Below are 25113 nucleotides of genomic sequence, written 5' to 3' on the forward strand. Positions count from 1 at the left end.
TGTATCTGGGAGCCACACCCCCAGTTTCTGCCTCTCTAGATGGGTGATTTGTGCCTTTCCGTTGTCATTTCTATGTGCTCATTTAGGCCTCTCAATGAACATTAGCCATGGAATGAAAATAGCCGGTATTTACATTTCTTTTGTGGTTTTTCGAGACAGGGTTTCTTTGGCCTTGGCTGTCCTGGAACTAGCCCTTCTTATCAGGCTGGCCTCAGATTCAGAGATCCACCTGCCTGTCTTCCAGAGTGCTGGGATTAAAAAAGGCAAGTGCTACCACCCTTAAATTTCTAAAATTAAGCCGGGCGGTGGTGGCGCACGCCTTTAATCCCAGCACTCGGGAGGCAGAGGCAGGCGGATCTCTGTGAGTTCGAGGCCAGCCTGGTCTCCAAAGCGAGTTCCAGGAAAGGCGCAAAGCTACACAGAGAAACCCTGTCTCGGGAAAAAAAAAAAAAAAAAAAAAAAAAAAAAAATTTCTAAAATTAAATTTGCTTACATATTTGTGAACACTTGTGCTACTGTATATGAAGATCAGGAGTTATTTGGGAATGGGTTCTTTCATCCAAGTGGAGTCAGGTTTTTGACAATAAGAGCCTTTTTCTGCTGAACTGTCTCACTGGGGAGATAGCCGCTTTTTTTATTTAAAAACTCAGTAAACCTGGAACTCAAGACATTTACCTCTACCTCCCTTGTGCTGGGACTAAAGGCATGCACCACCACCATACCCACCTACCTTGTTAGTTCTGTTCCCCAGTATGAAGAAGCCAGGAAAATAGGACCACAAATTAAAAGTGGCATTTTTCAGAAAGTCCAAGACATCAAAGACACATCAAAATGAGATTCTAGGATTTTGGAATTCCTGAGCATCACTAAGCAAGAAAGCACGTTAAACATGCATGAGGCCCAAGGCCTGCCTTCTGTGAAGCAGCCATCGTGTCCTCAGGTCTACTAGTCGGCCACTTCCCTCTACTTCACTAGCCCTGCATAAGCCAGCTCTGACTAATCACAAAAGCAGCACTCTGCTTTCCAAACCGAGTGTTGCCCAACCTACTGGCTGCAAGGGGAGGTGATGAGACACAAGCCTAACCAGTTAGATGGTCAGAGGATTACCAAGTCCTAGGAACCAACCCAAAGCCTGCCCCAATGCCTCTCCCACACCCTTCACTGCAGCCTTTTTTCTTGTGTAGGGCCCAGCTGAACAACTGGAGTTCCACACTTCCACTTGGTCAACATAACCTTGAATTTGACCAATGTATACATAGTTATCTCCCAGTAGCATTTCGGACAGCCTGGCTCACAGAGCACACAGGTGAGGCTGGGGCAGCAGGTTTCAAAAACTCACTTTATTCCAATGTGAAATGAAGACGTGATGGTTTAAAAACAAGAAAACGTTCTTGAGAGCTGTGGGGATGCCTTGCTGGCTCACGCCCATTCCCTTTGAAACAAGGTCCCTGGACAGATACTATCCATCAGCAAAACCCCAAGCAGGGGTTATGCCTAGAACAGCTCCCTCAGGCTCAAAGGGTGGCCATCTCCTTCAGGGACAGCAGACAAAGAGAAGCAACACAGGCTGGCTCAGGCTGGGAGAGACAGCAGCCAGGTAGGAGGAGCCCTGTCACCCCAGAGCCTCTTTGTAGAAGTGCTTATATGGCAAAGACCAAGTAAGGAGCCTGGCTCCACAGAGGTGACAGTCACTCCTTCCTGTGCATGGCACGGTCCCTGGGATCCATGATTGAGCCTGGCCCCTCACCCAGCTACCTCCCACTGTGCATTAGGCAGCTCAGGTTAAAATGGGGAAGATACATTCAGACTGTTGGCCCCCGAGGTTACGCCCACCTGGGCTACAGGGAGCAGGGAGGCAAGTCAGAGCCTGTGGCAGTACCTCCTCTGCTTGGCCACAGCCAGGCACATGGATGTGTGGGGTCTACCATTGAAGGCCCCTTCCCTTACCCTGAGGCTACAGGCAGGCTAGGCCCAATCACAGTGAAGCCACTGCAGGTCTTACCTTGCACCCTACCAGGGATCTGGCTCACTCCCTCCCAAGACACAGGAAAGCCCCCATCTTGTTTGGCTTAAACCTGGACTTTAAGCCAGGCTGGGCCCAGGAGTAGTGGCAACAAAAGCAGCAGCCGTAATGTCAAACATACAAATGACCTGAGAAGTTGCATCTGCACGTTATCCACTCAGAACTGACTGGGCTATGTCTATATCAGGAAGAACGGAGCAAGACACAGGCATGGACACACACACACCTGCTTGAGGCAGGAGGCTGGGGGGCACTTGCCCCTATGCTGGAGCTGATGCCTACACACTTCATCCTTGTGTCTTCAACTAGGCCTCTGCATCGAGTATTCATTGAACCAGTGCAAAACATCTTTTAGAGGCAGGCGGGCCCAGGCGGACCCTGGGGGTGGGGTAGGGGTGGAAAGTGGAGGACTAGCTTCCTCTCCCAATCTGCAGGGCGTGCCCCCTGCTCCTGGAATCTGTCTGCATCACTGGGTAATGGGGCTGCTGATTGTCCAAGTTTCTCTCCTTTTTTATCCTTGTAAGCTCATAGAAGGATCCTCCTTGGTAGTCTGAGGGGAGCCCACCATGTCCTCCAGGGCTCTCGCTGGCTCAGGATCTGTAGCTGTATCGTCGGCCTTATCCCTGTTCCTGCTGGCCTCCTGCAGCTGGTGTCGCCGGGCCACCTCTGCCTTCAGGTTTTCCAAGTCTTTTTGGCTGAGGATTAGGAGGCAAAGGTGGAGTCAGAGCAGCCTGGGCTCTCTGCCACCCTGCAGCTTCCATCACGGCGACACTTGGGACTTTACTGAGCTCTTTGCTTCTGCTAGTGGAAGATGGGTGGATGCCCCTCCCAGAGGTGGAGTGCTCCCTACACTTTACAAAGCATTTGGTGAGGCTATGCCACCCCTACCCCTAAGTTCAATTTGCCCTTAACTCTGGCTTCTGCAGCAGACCCTGTGCAGAAAACAGGATGGGGTGCTCCTACTGCTGGCCACCCCACCAACCCCACTCCCACATCTAGGAGGAGGTACTCTCCAAAGGCTAGCTGACGGGCACAGCCCTGCCTGCACTGGAAAAACGGGGCTAGAATGGAGTCACTGCGTAGGGACTGGAGGGAAAGATCACCAAGATAATGGAAAACAGGGTGCCAGGTCCAGTGACAGCCTGGGATCTCAGTCCTTGGGAGACAGGAACAGGGGCTCAAGGTCATTCTCAGCTACATAGCAAGTTTGAGGTAAACCTGAGCTACCTGAGACCCTGTCTAAAACAAAACAAAACAAATTTGAGCAAGGTATGCTAAAAAATTAAAAGAAACCAGGTGGTGGTACCTAATTCAACTGTGATCCTAACATATGAAAAGCTTGTGTGTATGTCTGAAGCCAGCTCACTCTAATCCCAGCACTCAGAAGACTGAAGCAGGAAGATTGCCACAAGTATGAGGCTGGCTTGGGCAATATAATGAGTTCATGGCTAGCCTGAGCTAGCATTAAAAAGGCTATCCTGAGGTAGCTGTCTCGAGACAGGAAAATAAAACAAAATAGAACACTGTAGCTATGTATTTCCTGGATTACAAAGTGCCTGGGAGAGTCACAAAAACTGCTGACCATATACTTTTAAAGCCTGAGTTCCGCCAATTTAACTAAGCCGGGCAGTGGTGGAGCAGGTCTTTAATCCCAGCACTCAAGTCCAAAGCCAGCCTGGTCTAGAAAGCAAGTCCAAGACAGCCAGGGCTACACAGAGAACTCCTGTCTTGAGGGGGAAAAAACAAACAACAAACCCACAGAACCTAAGGCTGACTGACTGCCAGACTGTGGGGACTGGTGGAGGGCTGGCTCACCTTAGAGGAATGAAGAGAATGCCATTGATGACATTGAGCTGCTCCAGGACACTGGCCATGCTGGGAGCTGTGAACTGAGAGTGGTGGGGAAGGCCAGAGGTTAGGGTAGTCTGGCAGGAGGCCAGGGGACTGGACCCCTACTCAGCCCAGGTCCATACCTTGAGGGGTGGGATGTTGGCACTGGGGCCATTGCGGTAGATCTCATTCATGGTGCGCTGCAAAGCTACAGCCTGCTGGGTCAGGCACTTGAGGTACTCAGAGCTCTCCCTGGTCTTCTCATGGTCCTCACCTAGCTACAGAGGAAGAGGGCCAAAGCAAAGGGGGGGATCAGGACTGCACGGTCACAGGCTCGACCTTCCCAGCCCTGCTGACGCCCACCTGCGTCTTGTAGATGGTATAGCCTTCCTTCTCATGCTGCAGGGCTGACCGGAATTCAGCTTTGCTCTCATAGACCCGGGCGACAAGGTGGTGGCTGGAAGGAGCAGAAGATATGGGGCAAAGCAGGGACAAGAGGTGGAGACCACCTAGGGACTAGATCTCTCCCCTCCCTGGAGCTCGTGAGGAACCACTCAAGGTCAAGGCACAGGTAGAGCTTCAGAGAACCTTTCTCAAAGGCAGAAGACAAAACTAGGTCCCTTCCCCATGCCACCAAGAGTTTGCTGGGGATCTCAGCTAGTACTGCCTCACCTGAGAGCCACCTTAAGGGCCTTGGGCCCATGGTACTTGGTAGTGACAGACAGTGCATTCTCTAGGAAGCGCAGGGATAGGTCATACTCCATTACACCATGCAGCACCAGCCCAATGTTGTTCTGGGGGATAGGGAAGGAGCCAAGTCAGTTTCCCTCCCCATCCCTGCACAAAGGCTAGTGCCCACCGAGGGACACCTGTTTGCTTCCCCTCTCCAACACTCACGTCCAACAACGCCATCTCAGGGTGGTCCTCCCCGAATACAAGCAGCATGAGGTAGCGTGCACGGTACAGCAGGCTCAGGGCTGTTGACAGCTGGCTGCTGGCAAAGCAGTATAAGGCCAGGTGCATCTGCAGGTGGGGTCATGGTGGGTCAGAGTAGCCCCAAGCACCTGCCCCCAACACACACACACACACACACACACACACACACACACACACACACACATACATACACCCCAATTCCAAAGTGACTACTCACATATTCCTGGATGGTGTTTGGGTGCTCAATCCCCATCACCCGCTCACTCATCAACACTGCCTTCTGTTGGTTGCTGAGTGCCTGGAGAGAGAAGGCATCAATCTCAGGTGAGCACTGCCCCTCACCTGAGCTGCCCCACACAGCATGGTCTACCCTGCAATCTCTATAATTGGCATGTACACAGGCAGCAGAGTGTGCAACCAGCTGCTGTGACTGTGGAGGTCTTTGAAACTCTGAGACCATCTGAAACTCTATGGTTCTTTGTCTTCTTCCCTAACAAAATCTACGCAAACACAAACAGATCCAAAGTGCACTGCAAATACATTGATTTCTTAGTTTCTTAGTTTTCTTAGGACAGCCTCTGCTCTGCTTGAGAGAAGAGGAGGCCTAGTGTATACTGACTCTCAGAACAGCCTCTCAAAGCCTAGGGGCCAATGAAACAGCTGGAACACAACCACAGAACACTGAAGAAAACAAAAGAAACCATCTGCTGCTTTTCTCCTGGTCACTCAAGGCCAGGCATTGTGCCACGGCTCTCACTCACCACAAGCTCTCAGAACCTACCCTTGCCACTGTCCCTGAGAGGCCTACCCTGAGTCATGGCCACCTTAGCAGAGCCGAGAGGCAACTACTGAGTTCTCCCAAGGACAGCGAGGGAAGTCTGGATTCGCTCACAAAACGAAAACTTGGGGGCTCTCTGGGTGCCACTTACTCCCCCGAGGAAGAAAGTCCGAGGAAGAGCATTCTCCCTGTCTCAACAGGGAGATGATGGAGCCCCTAGGCCCTTCATGGAGCCACCAACCAATACTACAGCACAGCCAGAGATGCCACAGCCTACACACCTCAGCATAGTCACCCATGATGTAGTGGAGGCGGGCCAAGAGACGCAAGCAGGCGCAGATCTCCACATGCATGGCTCCGTACACATTATTGAACAGGTTCAGGGCCTCACTGATGAGCTCACAGCCTTCCTTCAGGAAGCCTACGAGATAGCCCGGGTGGCAAGGTCAGGGCTGGGCAAGAGACACTCCCAGTACCCCCAGCCCACAGTGCCACGCACCCTGCTGTACTTTGGCCTGCCCACTCTGGAAGAAGTGGAAGGCATCTGAGGCCTTGGGGTTGACATGCTTGACCACAGGAAAGATGTTGAGCACGTCTTCCTCAGTGAAGGCAGGCTTATGGCGGCTGTCAAAGCTGTACTCCTTCAGCAGAATCTGGGGACAGGGTCCACCACCCAAAGCCTCAGCCTTGGACACAGAAGGACAGCACCCCCCAGCCTACCAGCATGTGTCCAGAGACTATCATCCCAAGAAAGCTCCCTTCCCCTGCCCTGTGGCCCAGGCTAGAAACGAGGGCCCACCTGGATCCCGGTTTTCAGGGAGATCTCTCGAAGCAATGTTATCTTCTGCAGCCCGTAGGTCTCCACAGCCTGGTCCACAGAATCACTGGGGGTAGGAACGGGGGCTGAGCAGCCCTGCACCCGCCCACCACTCTGGACAGCTGCTGACCTCCAGAACCCCTCAGCACTAACTCTCACAGCCCTGCTTCCCCACGCTGGTCCCCACAACTCTGCCTGGTCACCTACAGTCCTCACACCGCTGCCCTGTGACCACAGACCCTAGATGCTGCCTGAACCCCAACTCCCAGCCCCCTACACCTGTGGTAACCCTTGTCCCCTGTGCCCGCACCACTCGAGGGTGAAGTCAAAGTAGCTCTTGGCCTCCTGGCAGATGTTCCTCCAGAGCTCTTGGGGGGTCATCACAGCCCAGGCAGTGTTGTCTGTAGCTCCTGGCGGCCGGTTTTTCCTCTTCTTGTTTCTCTTCTTGGAGAGCAGCTCATCAGCGGGCAGGTGGGCCACGGGGTTGGGGTAGGAGCTCAGGAAACAGTTCAGGAAGTGGCTGATGGCGGCTGAGAGGCCTGAGAGCTCCACTCCCTGAGCCAAGTTTTGACTGAAGTCAGGATGGCCCTAAGCCCCCACCCAGGGCTCTTCTCCAGGGCCCATGCCACCCAGGGAGGTCCCACCAACTTGGGAAGAGTGGCAGCACCTGTAGATACGTCTTGAAGATGTGCTTGGTGGAGCGTGTGATGAGTTCTCCAATACCGATTTTCTGAGGGGTCAAAGAACCAAGTCTTGGGCAAGTCCAGACCTCTAGCTGCTGCAACTCCTCCTGCCCAAGCCCCACTCACATAAATGTGGTCCAGCTGGTCACGGGCCGGGCTCCGCAGCACCAGATCCAGCACCTTGCCCAGGTAGCGCATGTTGATACCACGCTGGCGCATCGCCTCAGCCAGTGTGGCCCCATCCATGGGCAACACAACGTGCTCTGTGCAATCCTTTACCTGTGGGGCTGCATCAGGTCAAGACCAGTCCCAGCCCGCTGCCCCTCCCCCTCTGGGTTTCCCCAGTGCTCTAAAGGAAGGAAAAAACTATGGCCCTAGCTTCCATGCAGGAGGAGGGAAGGAGACAGGTGTAAAAAGGGCACAGGAACCTGTCTCTGCCTTCTACACAAAGGGAACAGAAAGAGGGACCCTGCCATCAGGAAGCAACCTGGCCCTTGGGTGAAGACCTTGGACCCACAGGTGGCACAGGTTATCTGGGAAGGAGCCACAGCTTTATTCCAGTCATCCTGAGAGGCTTACAATCTGAGATAAGCATGCCACCTGACCAAGGGCTACACAGCCAGAAAGAATCAAGCTTTCACTCAGGGGCCTAGGCAGAAAGCTCGTGGGATCAACTGGACAGGAAATCTTAGGCCTCTGCTATCTGGGGCTCAAAGGACCAGAATCCCAGCCTCAGCAGGGCAGAGCCAATGCATGACAGACGCTTCCTTTGACTTCTCAAGGCCTGCCAGCCAGGGGGCTAGGAAGTACTAAAGTAAAAGCTCTATGAAGGTTCCATGTGAGAGACCAAGAGCACGAGGCACCAAGGTCTGCAAGAGCCCTTCTGTAGCCCCCACCCTTCGGCCCCTCCTCACCAAACCAGGGATCTGGCAGGAGAGCAAGAAGGCAGCTGCATCTTTCAACAGCTGCTTCTGGTCCCGAACTTCATCCTGGCAGGACTCAGGAAAGCGAACCCCTGGGGAGGGAGGACAGGAAGGCTTGAGCCAAGCAAGTAACATCAGGACCAAGACAGAAGCCACCTGGAGGCAGCTTTCTGCTGCTGAGACCCCAAGGCTACCCCATGATGTTCTGCCCTTGCCTGCAGGGTCCATTCACTGACTCCCCCCCCCCCCCCACACAGACACAGACACAGGCACGCGCGCGCACGCGCACACACGCGCACGCACTTGCCTGGGGAGAAGATGTCAGGGTTGAAGCGGATGTCGAAAGCTGTGCTGCTGATGGAGCCAACAGCCTTGCAGGCATTTCGGATCACCTCCCGGCTTCGGGGGTCAACTGTGGAGATGTGCGAGGATAGGCAGTAGAGCTGGGCTCCCATGAGCCTCTTGCCCCACAGCACTCTCAGGTCATGAGCCACCTATGGCTAAGCTGCCAGGACCAGCTTGGGCTGTCCCAAACAAGCACAGCAACCCTACCTGTGCCATCGTCTGAGGCGATGGTCTCTGCCAGCTCCTTCACCTTGGCGAGGCCACTCACACTGCTGCCCTCCTCCTCACTTCCTGCTTCAGGTCCTACTGAGTCTCCAGACTCAGCCTCTGCTGAGGAGGGAGGACCACCATTCTCCAGGGAGGTGGGGGTCTCAACTTTGCTGGCCTTCTGCTGCATCAACTGTAAGGCAGCCAGCTTCATGAAGAGAAGGTACCTAGAGCAAAGCAGAGCAGAAATGACGACACGGGGGCGCTGTATAGACAGTTCAGTGGTTAAGATCACTTGCTGCTCTTACAGAGGACCCAGGTTCAATTCCCAGTACTGACATGTTGGCTCACAACCATCCGTAACTCCAGTTCCAGAGAATCCAATGCCCTCGTGACCACTCTTGTGACCTCTACAGGAAATAGGCACACATGTGGTACACATACATACATACATGTAGGCAAAACATTCACACACATACAACTAGAGCAAATAACTCTAAAATAAAGAATTAAAAAAAAAAAAAAAAAAAGGTCGGGCCCAGGCTCCAGACCTTTGGGGGTAAGAACTGTTGGCACTAGGAACCCTGTAAGTATAAGGACATCTGTCCAGTGTGCGTGTGAGAGTGCATGTATGCCTGTGCCAGGCTAGCAACCCTGCCACACAGCAAGTCAGAGCAAAAACAAAGTGTGATGGACATCTATAATCCCAGCCAGCACTAAGGAGGCCGAGACAGGAGGACTGTGAGTTCCAGGCCAGCTTCTGCTACACAGCAAGACCTTGCTTCAAAAACAAAGTAAGAAAACCCCAGTAAACTCTCCTCAGTGAGAGGACAGTTGGGGCATGTGGGGGAGGGGAGAGGCTGCAGAGCAGGGCTCCCAACAGTGCGCAGCACAGGATGCCAATGGCACTGGAAGAGTTCACCACGGTGTGAGGCACAGCAGATGGTACGCACATCCATTACCAGCTGCAGGAACACTTCTAAGCCCCACTTCCCAGGCCTGTACTTGAGATTCTTCCACCGTGAGTCCTTATTTGTTTTTTTGTTGTTGTTGTTGTTGTTGTTGTTGTTGTTGTTGCTGTTGTTGGGTTTTGTTTTGTTTTTGTTTTTGAAGATAGGGTTTCTCTGTGTAACAGCTCTGGCTGTCCTGGAACTTGCTTTGTAGATCACGCTGGCCTCAAACTCACCGAGATTTGCCTCCCTCTGCCTCCCAAGTGCTGGGATTAAAGGAGTGCACCACCACCATCCAACTTACTTTTTGGTTTTTTGAGACAGGGTTTCTTTCTCTTTGTAGCCCTGGCTGTCCCAGAACTCACTTTGTAGACCAGGCTGGCCTCTAACTCAGGAATCTGCCAGCCTCTGCCCCACCACAAGTCCTGGGATTAAAGGGGTGTACCACCACTCCCAGCTTTGTATGTGTCCATGAAAGCACTGGAGGACACTGAGTCCTGCTGTATCACTCTCCATCCTACTCCCTGGAGACAGGGCCTCTCACTGAACTTGTGCATACATGTTAGCTAACAAGCTCCTGTAACTATCCTGTTTGCATACATGTTAGCTAACAAGCTCCTCTAACTATCCTGTTTGCACCCTCTCCGCGGTGCTGGGGTTACAAACACATGCTACTACACAACCTTGTACGTTGATGGCTTGGGATGTGAACGTAGGTCCCCATGTTTACACAGCAAGCCCCACAGAGCATCTCCCCAGCCCTGCGCTGGCATTCAAAACCACCCCACGAGATTTCCAGATGATCCAGGACCACTGTGTTGAACGTCAGTTTAGCCACCTGCTAGGTTGCACCTGACAGAGGCCCTGCGTTTCTGCACCTGGAGATGAGGCAGGCACAGGCTGGTGTACGGCCCAGCTCCAGGGAGCAGGCCAGAGTCTCTCTTCCAGGTGCTTCCTCAGAACAGATCATGAGCCTGAGGCAGCCATGGGGTCAGTGCGGTAAGCAGCCACTCCTCACCTGTGCTCCACAAAAGCATCCACTAGTTCCTGGCGCAGACAGCACAGCTTGTGTCCATGGGCTCGGGGGAAGCCAGCACGGGTGCACTCCTCAGGCAGCTCCTCACCAGGCACAGGAAGGAAGTTGAGGTCCGGTGGGAAAGTGCGCAGCAGGTCAAGGATGTAGTGGCGCCCATCATTGCCAATGATGCCCTTACACTCCACGGAGGAGCAGAGCTCCACCTCCTCATCTCGGTCATTAAGCACTCGGTGTCGCAGGATCTTGAGGGGCCGGCTGGTGCGCTCCAGCAGCTCCAGATAGCGTGGGTGTGACACCACTGTTTTGCCAAAGTCAATGGAGCCATAGATGACACTCTGCTCCTGGTCCCTCTCCAGGATGCCGGGAATGATGGACTGAGCTGTGACACGGTAGCCCCGGTAATCCACTACTACTGTACCCAGTGTGTACAGCCCTTCCACATCCACAGCATTGTAAGTACGCACACCATTCAGGTCATTGGCGGGGGCCACATAGGCTGCCATGTCCCCACCAAAGTCTTTGTAGTGGTCTCGGACATCAAAGCCTAGGCTAAAGAAGATGTTGTTCCAGATGAACATCTGCATCTTGGTCTCCTCACTGGGGTTGATGGCCATCACATTGCCATCAATAACTGCCATAGCACCCCTTGTGGCTGCTGCCGTGAAATCACTGTGTACCTGTGGAGGCCAAGGTTGGGAAGGTGAGACAAGTCCCAGGAATAAACACCAAGGTACATCCTATCCTGGCCCAGGTCACCTAGATGGTGAAGGCAGCCAGGCACTGGGAGTCAAGGAACTCTAGCCTCAGTTTCTTCATATTTAGAAAAGGGCAACAATATTACCCCCCTTTCCCCCCCCACCCCCCACCCCCCGAACTGAGGACCAAACCCAGGGCCTTGTGCTTGCTAGGCAAGTGTTCTACCACTGAGCTAAATCCCCAACCCCAACAATATCATTTCTTAAAAACCTTTTGAAACCTCAACACTTCTACTGGAAGAACAGTTCCGGACCAAAGGGGAGTATGCAGGGCTAGTGAGATGGCTCAGCAGGTAGAGAAGCCTAGCACTAGGTCTGACTACCTCACTTCAATCCCTGGACCTACAGTGGAAGGAGAGAACTGACTCTCACACACATACCACCCGACTCCTAGGAAAGAATTCCAGAAAGTGTTATACTAATGTGCTGCTGCCCCCAGAAGGGCCCCAGCAGTACAGCATGTAGTTCAATGAGAGCACCATGTCTCACAGGAGGACATGAAGATGGCTGGAACTTACCATACCCAAAGAAAGACTGGTCCCTCCCTTTTTATGGTTCCCAAACTGAGCCATAGAAAAGATCGGAGGTGGCTCCAGGAGGGACCCTGTGAGCTCACCTCCAATGTTGCCAACCAAGCTGGACCACTGCCAGCTTCCAGTTTTTCCTTCACCTACAAGCCCAGTTAAAGGCAGGCTGTGGCTGTGCTTTCCAGGGGATGCAGTTACCTTGAATATGGCTCTTTCTCGAAGCAGCCGCTCAGGCAGGTTCTTGCGGGGTAGCTCCCTTGTCGTTTGCAGCTCTTCGTTCCAGTCTCGGGTCTGTGGAGGGGCCAGGGAGGCAGATGCGGGCTCAGCACGTGTCTCCTGACCTGCTCTGAGCCATCCCTTCTTCCACCTCCCTGTGGACAGGCCCAGAGAGATTGGAGGGAGCCTCCTGGAGATGCACAGAAGGAGCCTGGCACCAGGAAGGCTGGCTGGGAGGGCGGGGCCGGGTAGCACCTGTCCAGGAATGTGCTCCTCATAGCCCAGCCTCGAGGTGTAGGCGTCCTCAGCACGCACACAGTCCATGGCATGTTCTGCCTGGGGGGCTGTCCAGCTGTACACCTGGAACGGGGTGGCGATCCTCTCGAACGGGTGGCGTTGGACCCTATAGCAGGTGAGGGAATGGGGAAATGGGATACCCTCCAAGCTTAATGCCCAGTTGTGAGCTCCTCTTCTCTGAGGCTCCCACCGTTCTGGCATCTCTTGCCTAGAGATGCCACCCTGAAGTTAGACAGAAGCCCTCTCCCAGGGCTGCTGCCCCCCTGAACCAGGGACTCTTGGGTACTGGGGCACCATTCCCTCAGGCAGAGGTGCTGGTGTGGGGGCCAGCCTGTGACTGGAGGCAGGGCAGGGCATGAATGATGGTGCAAAGGTGCTACCTTTTCTTCTGCAGCACAGCAAAGTTCTTTTTGAAGGTTGGGCTGATCTGGTTGAGCAGTTCTACTAGGGAATGGCTGAGGAAGCGGGGGCTGGCAGGCTTGGGGTTGAAGTGGTAGGCTGTGGACCTGCAAGGAAGAGAGTCACTGAGCAGCTGCCCCGAGTATTTGTCCTTAGACTCAGACCAGGAGGATGTGCCATGGACATGGGGGACCAGCAGACTTACTGATTCAGGTAGAAGCCCCTCGTGGATGCAGTGATACTGACTTGCCGGTCCTCAGCGGTGATCACAAACAGGTACATAAGGTCCCCATGCATCTTGCGGTTCCCAGGAGGTGGGTTCCAGCCACTCATGGTGAGTACTTTCAGACACTGCAGGGGCTGCAGAAATGGCCATGCATGCGGAGACAAGCTTTTCAGGCTCCCCACCAGGGCCTTCCTTCCCTGGTCCTTCGGGAGTCCTACCTTCCAGTCTCGGTTCTGGGGCTGCAGGGGACAGAGCAGCCGCTCCCGGCTCCCTGGCAGGATATACTCAGGTGGCGTGCAGTCAATGGGGTCCATCTCCAAGCCCTTCTTCCGCTTCCCACTGTCTGAGGGACCCAAGGCTGGTGGTCAGCCAGTGACCAACTATTTCTGGGACTCAATGCGGCCCTGGCTTGCCTTGACTCCAGCCACCCCCAAACTCCCACGTAGAGATGACTTGCAGGCCTTTGTCCCAATTTTCCCCGCACCTCCTAAGTCACCATCAGTGAAGACACTCAGGAAGGACAAGGAATTGCAGTCAACTCCATTGAAGGCATCAGATGGGTCCAAGCTCTTGAGGAGGTCTCGGATGTGACGCACGTGGATTCGGGCCTCACGAACTGTGTAAGGCTCTGCCAGGAGAAAGAGGACAGAGCATTACTAAAGCCCTCCCAGTCACCTGTCTTGCAAGGAGGACATCTGCAGTGTGCTATCATGGGGGGTGGGGGGATGGCACTGGTTGGTCAAAATCTTGAGACAAGATCTCTCTCTAGTTTATGCTACCCTGCAGCTATGTAACCCAGGCTACCCCTGCACTCGGGGCTACTGCTGCCTCAGCCTCCCGAGGACTGAGATGGCAGGCAGAAAGCCACCACTCCCAGCTTTCTTTCCGTACAATGCCAGGGTGGAGTAAGGATGGTCTACCACTCAGCTGAATCTGCAGCCCCTGGGGCAGCTTAAAACTTCTCTTTTTTTAGCAAGATGCAGGGCAGAGTGACCAAGCTGAAGACAGGGTCTTAGGTAGCTCTGGCCAGCCTGGATCAACAGTGGCACTTGTCTCTGCCTCTAAGTGCCACTATTAGACAAAGACTACCATGCCTGCTCAAGTTTTTGTTTTGTTTTTGCTTTTTTTTTTTTTAAAGATATATTTTTAGAGCCAGATGGTGATGGCGAATGCCTTTAATCGCAGCACACAGGAAGACCTCTGTGAGTTTGAGGCCAGTCTGGTCTACAGAGTGAGATCCAGGACAGCCAGAATGGTTACACCAAGAAATCCTATATTGAAAAACTTAAAAAATAAAAGAGATGGTTTTAGTTATAGGTGCTCATGTACGTTTATGTGTTACTGTATGCCACCTGTGGGAGTGCCTGCGGAAGCCAGAAGAGGGCATCAGATCCCCTAGGACTGAAATTGTGGCTGTTGTGAGGCGCCTGACACAGGTGCTGGGAACTGAACCCAGGTCCTCTGGAGAGCAGGAACCATAGACCGAACCATCCAGCTGTGACTTTTCTAATTAGGCTTCCCATTTTTTAATTTTACTGTCAGCCAGCTGTGATGCCACCTAACAATCCTGCCAACAGTTGTGGGGGCAGGAGGACCAGGAGTTCATGCATCAGGTGGAAAGCCAGTCTGGGATACATGACCCTCTCTCTGTCTGTCTCTATCTCTCTGTCTCTGTCCCTGTTTCCCTCTCTCACACACACACACAATCCCAAAATTCTACTTTGATGAACGTATAAGGTATGTTTCTCATTTCCAAACACACACCGCCTGCCTGTTAGTGGGGTCCTTGTTGGCAAAGAACACTCTACCACCCGTCTTTTGAAGCCCACACAGGTCCTGAAGAACCCATTAGAGCCATGGGCTTTTTGTTCAGATACCTCCAGTCCTGCGGAACAGCCCAAGACCCCCAAAGTCAACACTGTCCTATAGTGTATGTTTGTGGAACTTGTAATGGTTTTTCTGCAAAGATGAAAAGAAGTTCTATGATCAACTGTGGAGTCAGCTGAGGTACAGACTTTCCCCACATTATTTACTTATTTATCTTCCCTTGGGTTTTTTTTTTTTTTTTTTGGTTTGGTTTTTCGAGACTGGGTTTCTCTGTGTAGTTTTGGTGCCTGTCCTAGATCTTGCTCTGTAGACCAGGCTGGCCTTGAACTCACAGAGCTCCACCTGGCTCTGCCTCCTGAATGCTGGGATTAAAGGCATGTGCCACCACCGCCTGGCTCCCTTTTGGCTTTTTAAAACAGGGTCTTATTCTGTAGCCCATGTATACTTGCAGTTCATAGCAATCCTCCTGCCTCAGCTGCCCAAATGCTGGGATTACAGGCATGAGTACTGTACCCTGCTTTCCACATCTGCTCTTCATAAGCTGACAGTCCTGGGGATTCCTTCTGCATTGCTACAGGAACTTTTATTGTACTTCCAAACGAGCTTCACCACACCAGAGCAGATGGCTCTGCAAGGGGCTGATGTCCTCCCTCAAGAACTATGAAAAGTCCCAGCACTGGGAGGCAGAGGCAAGCAGTTATCTCTAAGTTCAAGGCCATCCTGATCTACATAGCAAGTTCCAGGACAGCCATGGTAACAGAGAGAAACCTTGTCTCAAAACAAAAAACAAACAAGCAAAACAAAAAAAGAGAGATACAAAACTTTTTAGGTTCCCAAAGATGCAACATTTATCTTTTCAGAATTTGATAGGCTGATTTCGGTCCTAGTTTGGGACTGGCTGGACTTTTAAAAATGGAGACTCTTGGTCTTTAAACTGTGCATCATGCAGTAGAAAAGAAAGGTGTGACGGCCTGAGCAGTACACTTAGACACCAGTCCCACCTCCATGTGCTCAGATGGAGCACAGAGACAGCAGGACTGGGCTCTGCAAGGCCATTTGACCGGACTCTGGGCCCTCCTCTGGCAGTCACCAGCTTAATCCTGACCAACCTTCCACAACTCGGAGCACCGAGCCCTCCTGCAGCCCCTCCACACTGCGCAGCTCTGAGAAGTGGTCCAACATGTTGCCATCCAGGTGCAGTGAGAAGCAGGTACGGTGACAAGTGTCCTCACGGTCCATGAGCACCTGGTGGATCTCCTGCACCATCTCCTGGGGGGACACCTGCAAGGGAGAAGGCCACTCTGGTAAGAAGTTATATGGCAGGGTGTGTGAGCATAGCTCCTTGCTACCAGGCCAAAGCACCTATAACCCTAGAATAAAAACCCCAAATACGCACTTTGTTACTTTTCGGGTTTTAAATTTTCAATTCCAAGCCCCATGTAGGAACGCCATGTTCATCTGCATCTGTGTCTGTATACAGACTTACACATATGCGAGCTTACTAGACAGACCTTGGCCCCAGTGTCCCAGGCCTAAACCAAGAGCAATCTCTCAGGTGGAGAACAGAAAGACCGGGGAAGCAACCCTAAGGCCTTGCCAGCTGCTGCTGCTGGTGCCCCTAGCAATGCAGCGATGACTTGAATCTAGCCTCATCCACTGAGCTGGCCCAGACCCTGGGCAAAAGCCAGGATCTTCCTGCCTATAAGCCCAGCACGTGCAAAGACAAAAGCTTGGCTTTCAAACTGGTTCCCAGCACATCTTCCTCCATCTTACCTGTAAGGTAAAGGGCTCAATGCCGGGGGCCAGGATCTTCACAGAAAAGCCTGTGTCCTGAATGACAATGACTTCCTGTCCAGTGGTCTCATCTCCAGGCTCACCCTCATCCAGCCCATTTTCCCTGGATGGCTCAGCTGTCCCTTCTTCTTTCTTCAAGCTCTCTGAACAGTCACCATTCAACAGCATGACTGAGGGGGGCTCTGGGGAAGGCGAGAGCTGAATCAGCTGGGCTTTCTGCCTCACACCCAGTAGGGTGAACATCCCACAGACCTACTAGAAACCACCACCACCCACTGTACACGTGCGGACCACTTTCTGTGCCCTCCTTCCCATCCACTGTTCCTCAGCCCCACCAGTCAGGATTCCTCCCCAGGGCACAATGCCACCCATCAACCTTCTCTAGCGGCAAGGCCACTGTTCTTCTATCTAAGGAAACACTCTTATCTCCCTCTTCCAACTCCATTCTCTAGCGATCCTGAGCTATGGGCTGACCTCAGCCCCTCCTAACCTCATTTCTTGTATTGATTCAAATACTCTCCATCTGTAAGCTCACGTGGCTAGTGCTGACCTGGCTCAAGTTTCTCAACAGAGACAACTGACATTAACATGTGACTTGCCCTTAGAACCAGCAAAGGCTCCTTTCGTTAGAATGAATTCCATCACCCCCACAGCCCAGGCCCTGTTCTCCCCCAGTAGCTAGTCATAGGCAGTGACTCTGCAGCCATGGCCTTGGTGCAGTTTTCCAACATCAAGAGCACAGTTTGGAACCCTTCTGATAAAGCACAGATGATTCAAGGGCACCTGCCTAAAACCAGCCTCAGCTCTGTCAGCTCCCTTCCCTCCTCACCTCTGTGCTCTTGATTACGTCTCCCTCCACACACAAAAACACACTCTCTCGCACTCATGATATACTGGTTCATTGGGCAAATTCACTCCTTTTTTAATAATTTATTTGTATTTTATGTACATTGGTGTTTTGCCTGCATGTATGACTTTGTGAGGGTGGTGGATCCCCTGAAACAGAAGTTACAGACAGTTGTGAACTGCCATGTGGGTGCTGGGAATTGAACCTGGTTCCTCTGGAAGAACAGTTACTGCTCTTAACCACTGAGCCATCTCTCCAGCCCCCTCCACTCATTCTTATGTCCCAAGTGAATAAACTCTCTTCTCCAGAGCCTGCCCAAGTGACTCCTGCTGGGAGAAGTCCCAGCCCCACCTTGCCAGAGTCTACCACCGCCTTCAGGAGCAGCCCCTCTGCTCCACTGTGGGCGGCTGTCAACTGCAGCACCTCTCTGTCCCGCCTTCTGTCTTCCCCTGGCTCAATGCAAAGGTATCAGATTAATTAATGCTAGCCTACATCCAGTCCCATACAGCCTGATATCTGTGAACAGCACCCAACTTAACATGCTGTGGGAAGAGAGAAACAAGTGACAGAACGTCCCATTCCCCACCAGGCACGAAGAGAAACAAAGAAAGGCCCCGCCACCCTTAGAAAGCCAAGGACCTGCTCAGAAACCCCCCAGCTAAACATAGGCTTGCCTGGGTGTCCACTTGCAAACAGAGACCTTGGCCCCAATATCTGCCTGTCAGCCAGAGTGGCCCCCTTGGCTTGCAGTCCCACTGTCCCAGCTCTGAGCAGGACTGTTCCAGACAGAACAGTTACATTCTAGATGTCAGTCCAGCCCATCCAGACCCCAGGGTCTCTTTCCTACCCTGCCACCAGGAGTGGTAACAGGGTGCACTACCCCAAAGCTGTGTAGTATCTATCTATAAATCAAGGGCCTCACCGGGCAGTGGTGGTGCACACCTTTAATCCCAGCACTTGGGAGGCAGAAGCAGGTGGATCTTTGTGAGTTCAAGGCCAGCCTGGTCTACAGAGCGAGTCCCAGGACAGGCTCCAAAGCTACACAGAGAAACCCTGTCTCGAAAAAAACCAAAAAATCAAGGGCCTCAAGGAGGCAGGTTGACTCAAAATCGAGAGGCATACCAGGGGCCATGGAGAGAAGCTCACCCCTTTCCTTGTTCCCCTTAATACTTGGTAAATAGGACCTTTAGGATTTCAGATATAGTACCTACTCCTTTATCCCAAAAAGGGTGAGTGAAGCCTACAAAGATTCCCTAGCTCATGCCACTGGCCACTATGGGCCTCCAATAATGCTATCTGCACCACACCATTCCTCCTCCAAAACAGGAGTGCCATCTAAGAACGCTTTCAGTGACCCAGCAACCCCTGGCAGGAAGGCTTCGGCCCTTAGAAATGAATAGCCCACCAAAGTGAACCCTTGTCTGGCTCTAAGGACAGACAGACAAAGACAGTGGCGGCTAGGTTGCTTCCCCTGGCTGGGTCCCTGGAGATGTCCGTCCAGGTTGGCAATCCCCTAGAATGGAGACAGATGCTGCAAAGGCCCTCATGCAATACAGAGACCGTTTTTAGCTCTGAAGATACAAAAGTAGGCAGTTAGACCTAGACCTCAATTGACAGTCTGTGCTCCTCCAAATGTTTGCAATAGAGAGGACAAGGGAAGAGGAAAGAAAAGGTGACCCCAGCCCTATTTCCTAAGCCAGGGGCCTGTACCCTGGGAGAGTCAGATGGAAGAGAATGTTCCCCAGGGGCTTCCTTTCCTCTAGGACAACCAGTCCTGGCCCTTTTCTTTCCTCCAAGGAGCCCTGAAGGCCTCTCCACCACATAATTAGTGTCAAGTGATCTCTCTGGTCAGTCATTGGGTCCATACAGCCCCACAGCCCACCTGGTACAGTCGGCAGCTGCGTTCTTCTTGGCTCTGGAGTCTCAGGACTGCCATGGCAGTAAGGCAGCCAGCTCCCCTGACCAGGCCCAGGCCCAGGCCTAGTGCTCACTCTGTCTCTTGTTCCGGCCTCTGCTTCTACCCTTGTGGTGATACAGCTGGTCGGCTCAGGGCTGGAACTCCAGCTGGCTTCAGGTTTCAGTGGGGCCAGGCCTGCTGGGACAGCCCTGGGAAGGGCACATTCCCCCTGCCTCGCATTCTGCTCAAGGTCGGCCAGAAGGACGGCTGTGGGCCAGGAGGCCCCACTGGCTCCAGGACCCTCCGAAGAACTGCTATCAGCACTCAGGCCCACCTCTCTATACACCTCAGCAAAGGGATCACTGCCAGTGAAGCCATTGGGAGAGCAGAGGAACACGGCATTTGGCGTACCTGGGCCCCTTAGGATAGAAGGCATAGGGGACTGGCTGGTGGGAGCCGGGCTCAGCAAGGGGGTCCTCTCCTCTGCTCCACCCACAGTGGTAGTGGGCAAGACCGCTTCAGCCAGCTGCTGACAACAGCTGACACAGACCCGGGCCCAGGCCATGAGATAGCCACCCCTTTCCACCAGCTGCCCACACAGCACCCTGCCTTCTTCCTCCTAGGTCAAGGGACTGGCTGAGGCTTCTGGCTCCTGCTGCCCCCTGCAGGTGACCTGGCAGCTGGCCCCTTCCGGAGAGTCCCTGGTTCTAGTGAGAGGGGGTGGGCTCCCAACCTCCCAGAGGACAACTGCACCCATGCCTCAGGACTCCATGCTGCACCATGAAGCTGGCAGACTATCTCTTCTCTTCCCAGCAGCCTGTGCGCTGCCAGGAGAAAACCAATGTCTCCCCTGGGGAAAAGAGAGCTGCCAGCAAGAGGCTGAAGGCCATCGCACTGTAGAGAAGCAGCATGCCCAGCCTCGCCAGGGAGCCTTCTCAGGGCCTCTGACTTGTTGCCAGGGCCCAGTTACGACTGCTCTGGCATCCATACTAACCAGCACGGGTGTGGGAAGGGGAGCCAAGCTCCCACTCCAGGTCCCTACAGTCCCTGGAATGGCTAAGCAGACCCTTGGCTTCTCTTTAACCCTAGCAGGTTCTGAGTCTCACACTATGACCTAAGGCAAGAAGGGCCGGGTCCAGACAGCTCCATTCCTTCTAACCCCTCCCCAAACACAGCCTGACCCTGGGAGAGAAGCACGCAGACTGGTAATAATGTCAAAGGATGCTAACCCTGTCTCCAGTCCAGTTCCCACTGGGCCAGTGTTCACTCCAGGTCCTCTCCCCTGAAGGAGCATGTGCAGATCACCATCCAAACTCATTCAAGGAAACTGCTGAAGCTCCAGAAGACTAGTAAGTGAGCTGTCCAAGGTCACAGAAGCAAAAAGCAGTGCAGCCAATCTAAGAAGCGGTAGGTGTCTCAGACGCCCAAACCCAGACCTCTGGGTACCACTTTTAGAGTATGATCTATTGTCGTGCCCCCCAAGGGACCAGGCTGAAGCACTGTATCTGGGTGGTGCATCCGGCCATAAAGTCTCTACTCCCCTGCACTCAGATCCCAGGGGTGCCTCTGAGAACCTAGGATTTAGGGAAAGTGGAGAAAAAGAAGGCAGTCCTCTGCAGAATGGGATCCGTTGCCTGAACAGCACTTGGTGCACATGCTAACTTACTGCTGCTTCAAGTCTCCAGAAGCACAGATCAGGGTGGAGAGACAGTGCGTGCCCTCCCTGGGCCAGAGATGGTCACAGACAAGACTGACAAAGGACTCTAAGTACCCACAAGCAGCCTGAGTGTGCCTTCCCAGTCTGACGGTCTTCAGAGACCAGGCCAGGGCCAGGCCACACACTAGTTAAGGAATCAGCAGGTGAGGCTAGAGCAGGAAGTAGACCCCCAAAAGATACATCATCCATCCTAGGAACCAAGGGCTTTAAATTAAGGCAAGGGAACAGAGGCCAGCAGGCAGCCTATGGAAGACCCTGTTTGCTTCCTTCCTGTTTCCACAGCCCAGAAGCAGGTCTTCAAGGTCCAAGTGTGGTTCACTGTTTTCCCAGACACCACCCAAAAGAAGAGCTTTAAGATCCTGCTGGAGAGCTTATAAACCCCTCAGTTCTCCCCTAGTCGGCCAGTCCCCTTCAGTTTCCACGCCCAATTCGGGGAGCCCTCCCCTGTGCAGAAGGAACTTGACACACCACTGTGAACTTGAAAAACCTGCCTGTTCTCTTAACCCCTAAAAGTTACTTTCTTCCTAAGAAGGTAACTGACCCTTGCCTGTCTTGATCCCCTCCTCAGAGGTACTGGAGAGCTTCCAGAAATAGGGGCTGAGGGTCGGGGGCCTGCACTCTGATATCCATACAAAAGCCTGACCAGGGGGAACAGAATGGGAGGGGGTCTCTATTAATGTTCCTTCCCTTGAATAGATCCAAGATAAAGTGAGTCTCAGTTATCTATACCAGCTTTTCTGGGGACACAGAAGCCAAGGTCCTACACACTAGAAAGTCCTGTACCCCAAGTTGAAGAGCTATGCCCTGACCCCAACCCGTCTCCCCCTGCCCCGAGAAAAAGCCCCTCAGCACATAACTAAGAAGGGAACTTCATTCTGGGTACTCATCAGAAATCCTCCACCATTCAAGTTCCTAAGTTCACTGAATCATACACATGATAAACCAGCGTGCCTGTCTCCATTCCCTCTAGGCCAGGCTGGGGTAGGTTTGTCATGCTGGCCATAAGCTGGAAATCCAAATGCTTCCCTAGACAATGAAATCACTATGACCTTGGACAAGCTGCTTCATATCTCTGCAGATCTCTTTGATGGTGAGGAAACCAGCCAGCCCCAACCTCCTCTTATCCAGCTTTCCCCTGGATTCAGAACCACATCAGCCTGGTATGCTGATATTTTCACGATTTCTTGTTCTGCCCAAACCCTGGCCTTGTCTAGGCAAGGTAAATCCACTGTGATGGACAACAGTATAGCAAGTGTTAGGCCCATCCGCACTCCCATGTCAGCCCTGGTCTGCTCACTGAAACCAGGAAGAATGATGGAGATGAGCTGAGACAAGTTCCTATGGTGGAGAGCTGAGGAGAACAAGAGATAAAAGTGGGTCTGCACCCGTACTGGCATCCTGGGCGGAAGGGTCCAGTGTGGCCCTGAGGGAAAGTGAGGAGGTCTAGGAAGGGGCTTCCAGCTTCAAGGCTGGTATCTTAGACTTGGTGAAAGTAACAGAAAGGGCACAGTGAAGTACAAGAGAAGTAGGCTCCACCCCTTGACAAGCCCCGGCCACTCCCAAAGCCACTACCACACAGCCCCCACGGGGGAGAGCTAGGCGCTCCACTCCACACTAATGACCTTTGCCTTAAAAACAGCAGCTCTGGTCTGACCCACTTTTCGCAATAAGGCAGGTTAATGATCAAGTTCAGGCACAAACACCTCCCCTGCCAAAGAACTAGGCTTTGCCCCCACATACAGGCAGGACCCCAGCCCCCAAATCAAGTGGAGGTCAGTTACTAAAAGAATAGAGCCCATAGCTGACGACCTGGGGTTAAGCCCTTGTCTCTCGGAGTGTACCAGAGACACCCCCACATAACACACCCCAACTTGCGTTCTTCCCACAGTCCAAGTTTGGGCAGCTCCAAACTAAGTCTCACTCATTGGGCTGCAGCTCTGCCGCACAGGAACGTCTAGGACAAGAGTGACCAGAAGGAGGCTGGGCCGCAAGTGTCAGCGTCCCCAGCCCCGAGGGCTCGCCAAGCAGGGGCGCGGAGGGGGTGGGGCCGCCGAGTCCATCGTCCTGCGGCGGCGGCGCACCCTGGAACCAAACCGCGTGTGCGCGCACGTGTCCCCACGATCCTGCGCGCGTGTGTCCGCTGTGGGTGCCCTTCCACGGACCCCACGTGCGAAGTCCCGACCGTAGCCGGGGGTGCCAGTGAAGGTGACCTTCAGCGCGGGGGCGGCCCAGTGTACCGCCCACAGGGACGCGGAGGGAAGGCGGCAGTCCACGCCGAGTTGCGAGTCCTCCGGCCCGACTCAGCCCGAGTCCCAAGCCCAGTTGCCCCTGGCCCCGGTCCACTCACCAGCCGCGCTCGGTCGCCCCTTGCCGCCGGCCTGCGAGCCGTGCTCCCGGGCGCTGTCGGCCGGGGCGGCCGCCGGCAACTCGTCCGTCTTGATGACCATGGCGGGAGCGGGCGTCCGGCTCGCCTGGATGCGCCGCACGCCGCGCCACTAACCTAAGTGCCCTGCGCGCCGCGGCCGCTGCGGGAAGGACGGAGTCACCGGCCCACGTGGTGCGCGCTGTGGCCTTTGACCCCACCGCCGCTCCCCTGCCCCGCCCTCGCGCCCGGCCGGCCCACGGCGGCCGACGAGGGACAAAACACGAGGCACCCCGTTGTCAGTCCACCGAAATAGCGACTCTTCCAAAAGCCTTAAAGGCAACGCGTCCGGGCTCAAAGGAGAGACGCCTCGGCCCCCTGGTGAGGCGGGGCTTCCGGGAGACGTCTCCTAGGTTGGCTGCCTGTTGGGCGGGCGCCGTGACCTTGGGTGGAGACTCGTCCAGGACTGCCTTCGCTCCCTGTTCCCCTCCCCCAGTGACCCTCGGCTTGCTATTGCGAGTCTGCCAAAAGTCCGCGCTGTGTGTGTGTCCTCGTTGTTATTGCGATCCCCAGCGCTCTCCTCACCGAGTGGGCTCTTTCCTACTGAAGGGCAGGGACTAGAGTGTGTTTGGATTATTGAGAAAGGTATACAGGGTCTTCGCCAGCGGCAGGGCGAGGGTTGCAAAAGAGCGTAAAGTGTCAGGAACAGACTATCAAAACTTGTACTGGGCACCAAGGGCTCTTCCCCTCATAATGCACACACACACACACACACACACACACACACACACACACACACACTATAGATGGGCTCTCACTTCCAGCCTCTCCCTTCCCGTCCCCCCCTCCACACACATGCACAGTAGATGGGTTCTCACTTCCAGACCAATATCTTGGTTTACAGTGAAGGACGCTGAGGGCCAAGGTCATATAAGAGAACAGCTGCCGGGCGGTGGTGGCGCATGCCTTTAATCCCAGCACTCGGAAGGCAGAGCCAGGAGAATCTTTGTGAGTTCGAGTCCAGCCTGGTCTACAAAATAAGATCCAGGACAGGTTCCAAAGCTACACAGAGAAACCCTGTCTCGAAAACAAAACAAAACAAGAGAGAGAGAGAGAGAGAGAGAGAGAGAGGGGAGAGAGAGAGAGAGAGAGAGAGAGAGAGAGAGAGAGAGAGAGAGAGAGAACAGCTTTAGGCCCGGATTAATCTGAATCTACAGATCCTTCTTTACTATAGTTCCTATTTTTCTCTTCCTTTGGTTGGGTGGTGAATAAGGAGTGAGGTCGGAGGTTGCTGAAGGGGTGACTTGTGTGTGTGCCCTGCCGAGGACTGAATTTAGGACCCTTGGCATGGTGAAGGTGTCTCTACCACTGAGAGACACCCCTAGTCCCAGAGGTGAAATTTGAGCCAGGTCTCGCCAGACAGCTAAAGTTCTCCAGGTAGAGAGGGAGGCGGGGTAAGCCTTCCTTGTACAGGTGGAGGAAGCCGTTTGTGAGGTTGGTAGGCACAGTCTTTTACACTTGCTAGGAGCTAATGGAACCTGGGAATCTGAAGATGAGATGGGAGGAGTCTACATACACTCTTTTATAAATTGCAAAGGAATATTGATTTAGGGATCCAATGTGATGGCACAGGCCTGTAATCCCAGCTCTTGATTGGTTGAGGCAGGAGGATCTGGAGTTTAAGACCATCTTGTGCTACTTAGTAACACTCTGTCAAAATA

General features: G+C 53.5%; 1 protein-coding gene across 2 annotated transcripts; it reads right to left on the minus strand.

The window, feature by feature from the left end:
• Positions 1-1320: 1320 nt before the first annotated feature.
• Cluh (clustered mitochondria homolog) lies at positions 1321-23622 on the minus strand. Of its 2 annotated transcripts, XM_052757445.1 has the most exons (26): positions 23378-23622; positions 16549-16751; positions 15885-16056; positions 13433-13576; positions 13167-13291; positions 12928-13082; positions 12704-12829; positions 12282-12429; positions 12009-12101; positions 10511-11205; positions 8543-8769; positions 8298-8402; positions 7982-8082; positions 7194-7346; positions 7052-7114; positions 6695-6939; positions 6367-6451; positions 6067-6220; positions 5849-5988; positions 5007-5087; positions 4751-4876; positions 4526-4647; positions 4217-4310; positions 3997-4131; positions 3839-3912; positions 1321-2718 (listed from the first exon to the last, which is right to left on the minus strand). In XM_052757445.1, exons 1-26 carry the CDS (start codon positions 23475-23477, stop codon positions 2535-2537), a joined length of 4050 nt encoding a protein of 1349 aa, XP_052613405.1. In that variant the 5' UTR covers positions 23478-23622; the 3' UTR covers positions 1321-2534. The 2 variants fall into 2 exon arrangements, with proteins under 2 accessions (XP_052613405.1, XP_052613406.1); XM_052757446.1 differs by lacking the exons at positions 13167-13291; positions 15885-16056; positions 16549-16751; positions 23378-23622 and having other exon boundaries at positions 13433-13547.
• Positions 23623-25113: the final 1491 nt, after the last annotated feature.

Source organism: Peromyscus californicus, unplaced genomic scaffold, assembly GCF_007827085.1.
Source record: "Peromyscus californicus insignis strain IS unplaced genomic scaffold, ASM782708v3 Scaffold_3__1_contigs__length_106647218, whole genome shotgun sequence".
Lineage (NCBI taxonomy): Eukaryota > Metazoa > Chordata > Mammalia > Rodentia > Cricetidae > Peromyscus > Peromyscus californicus.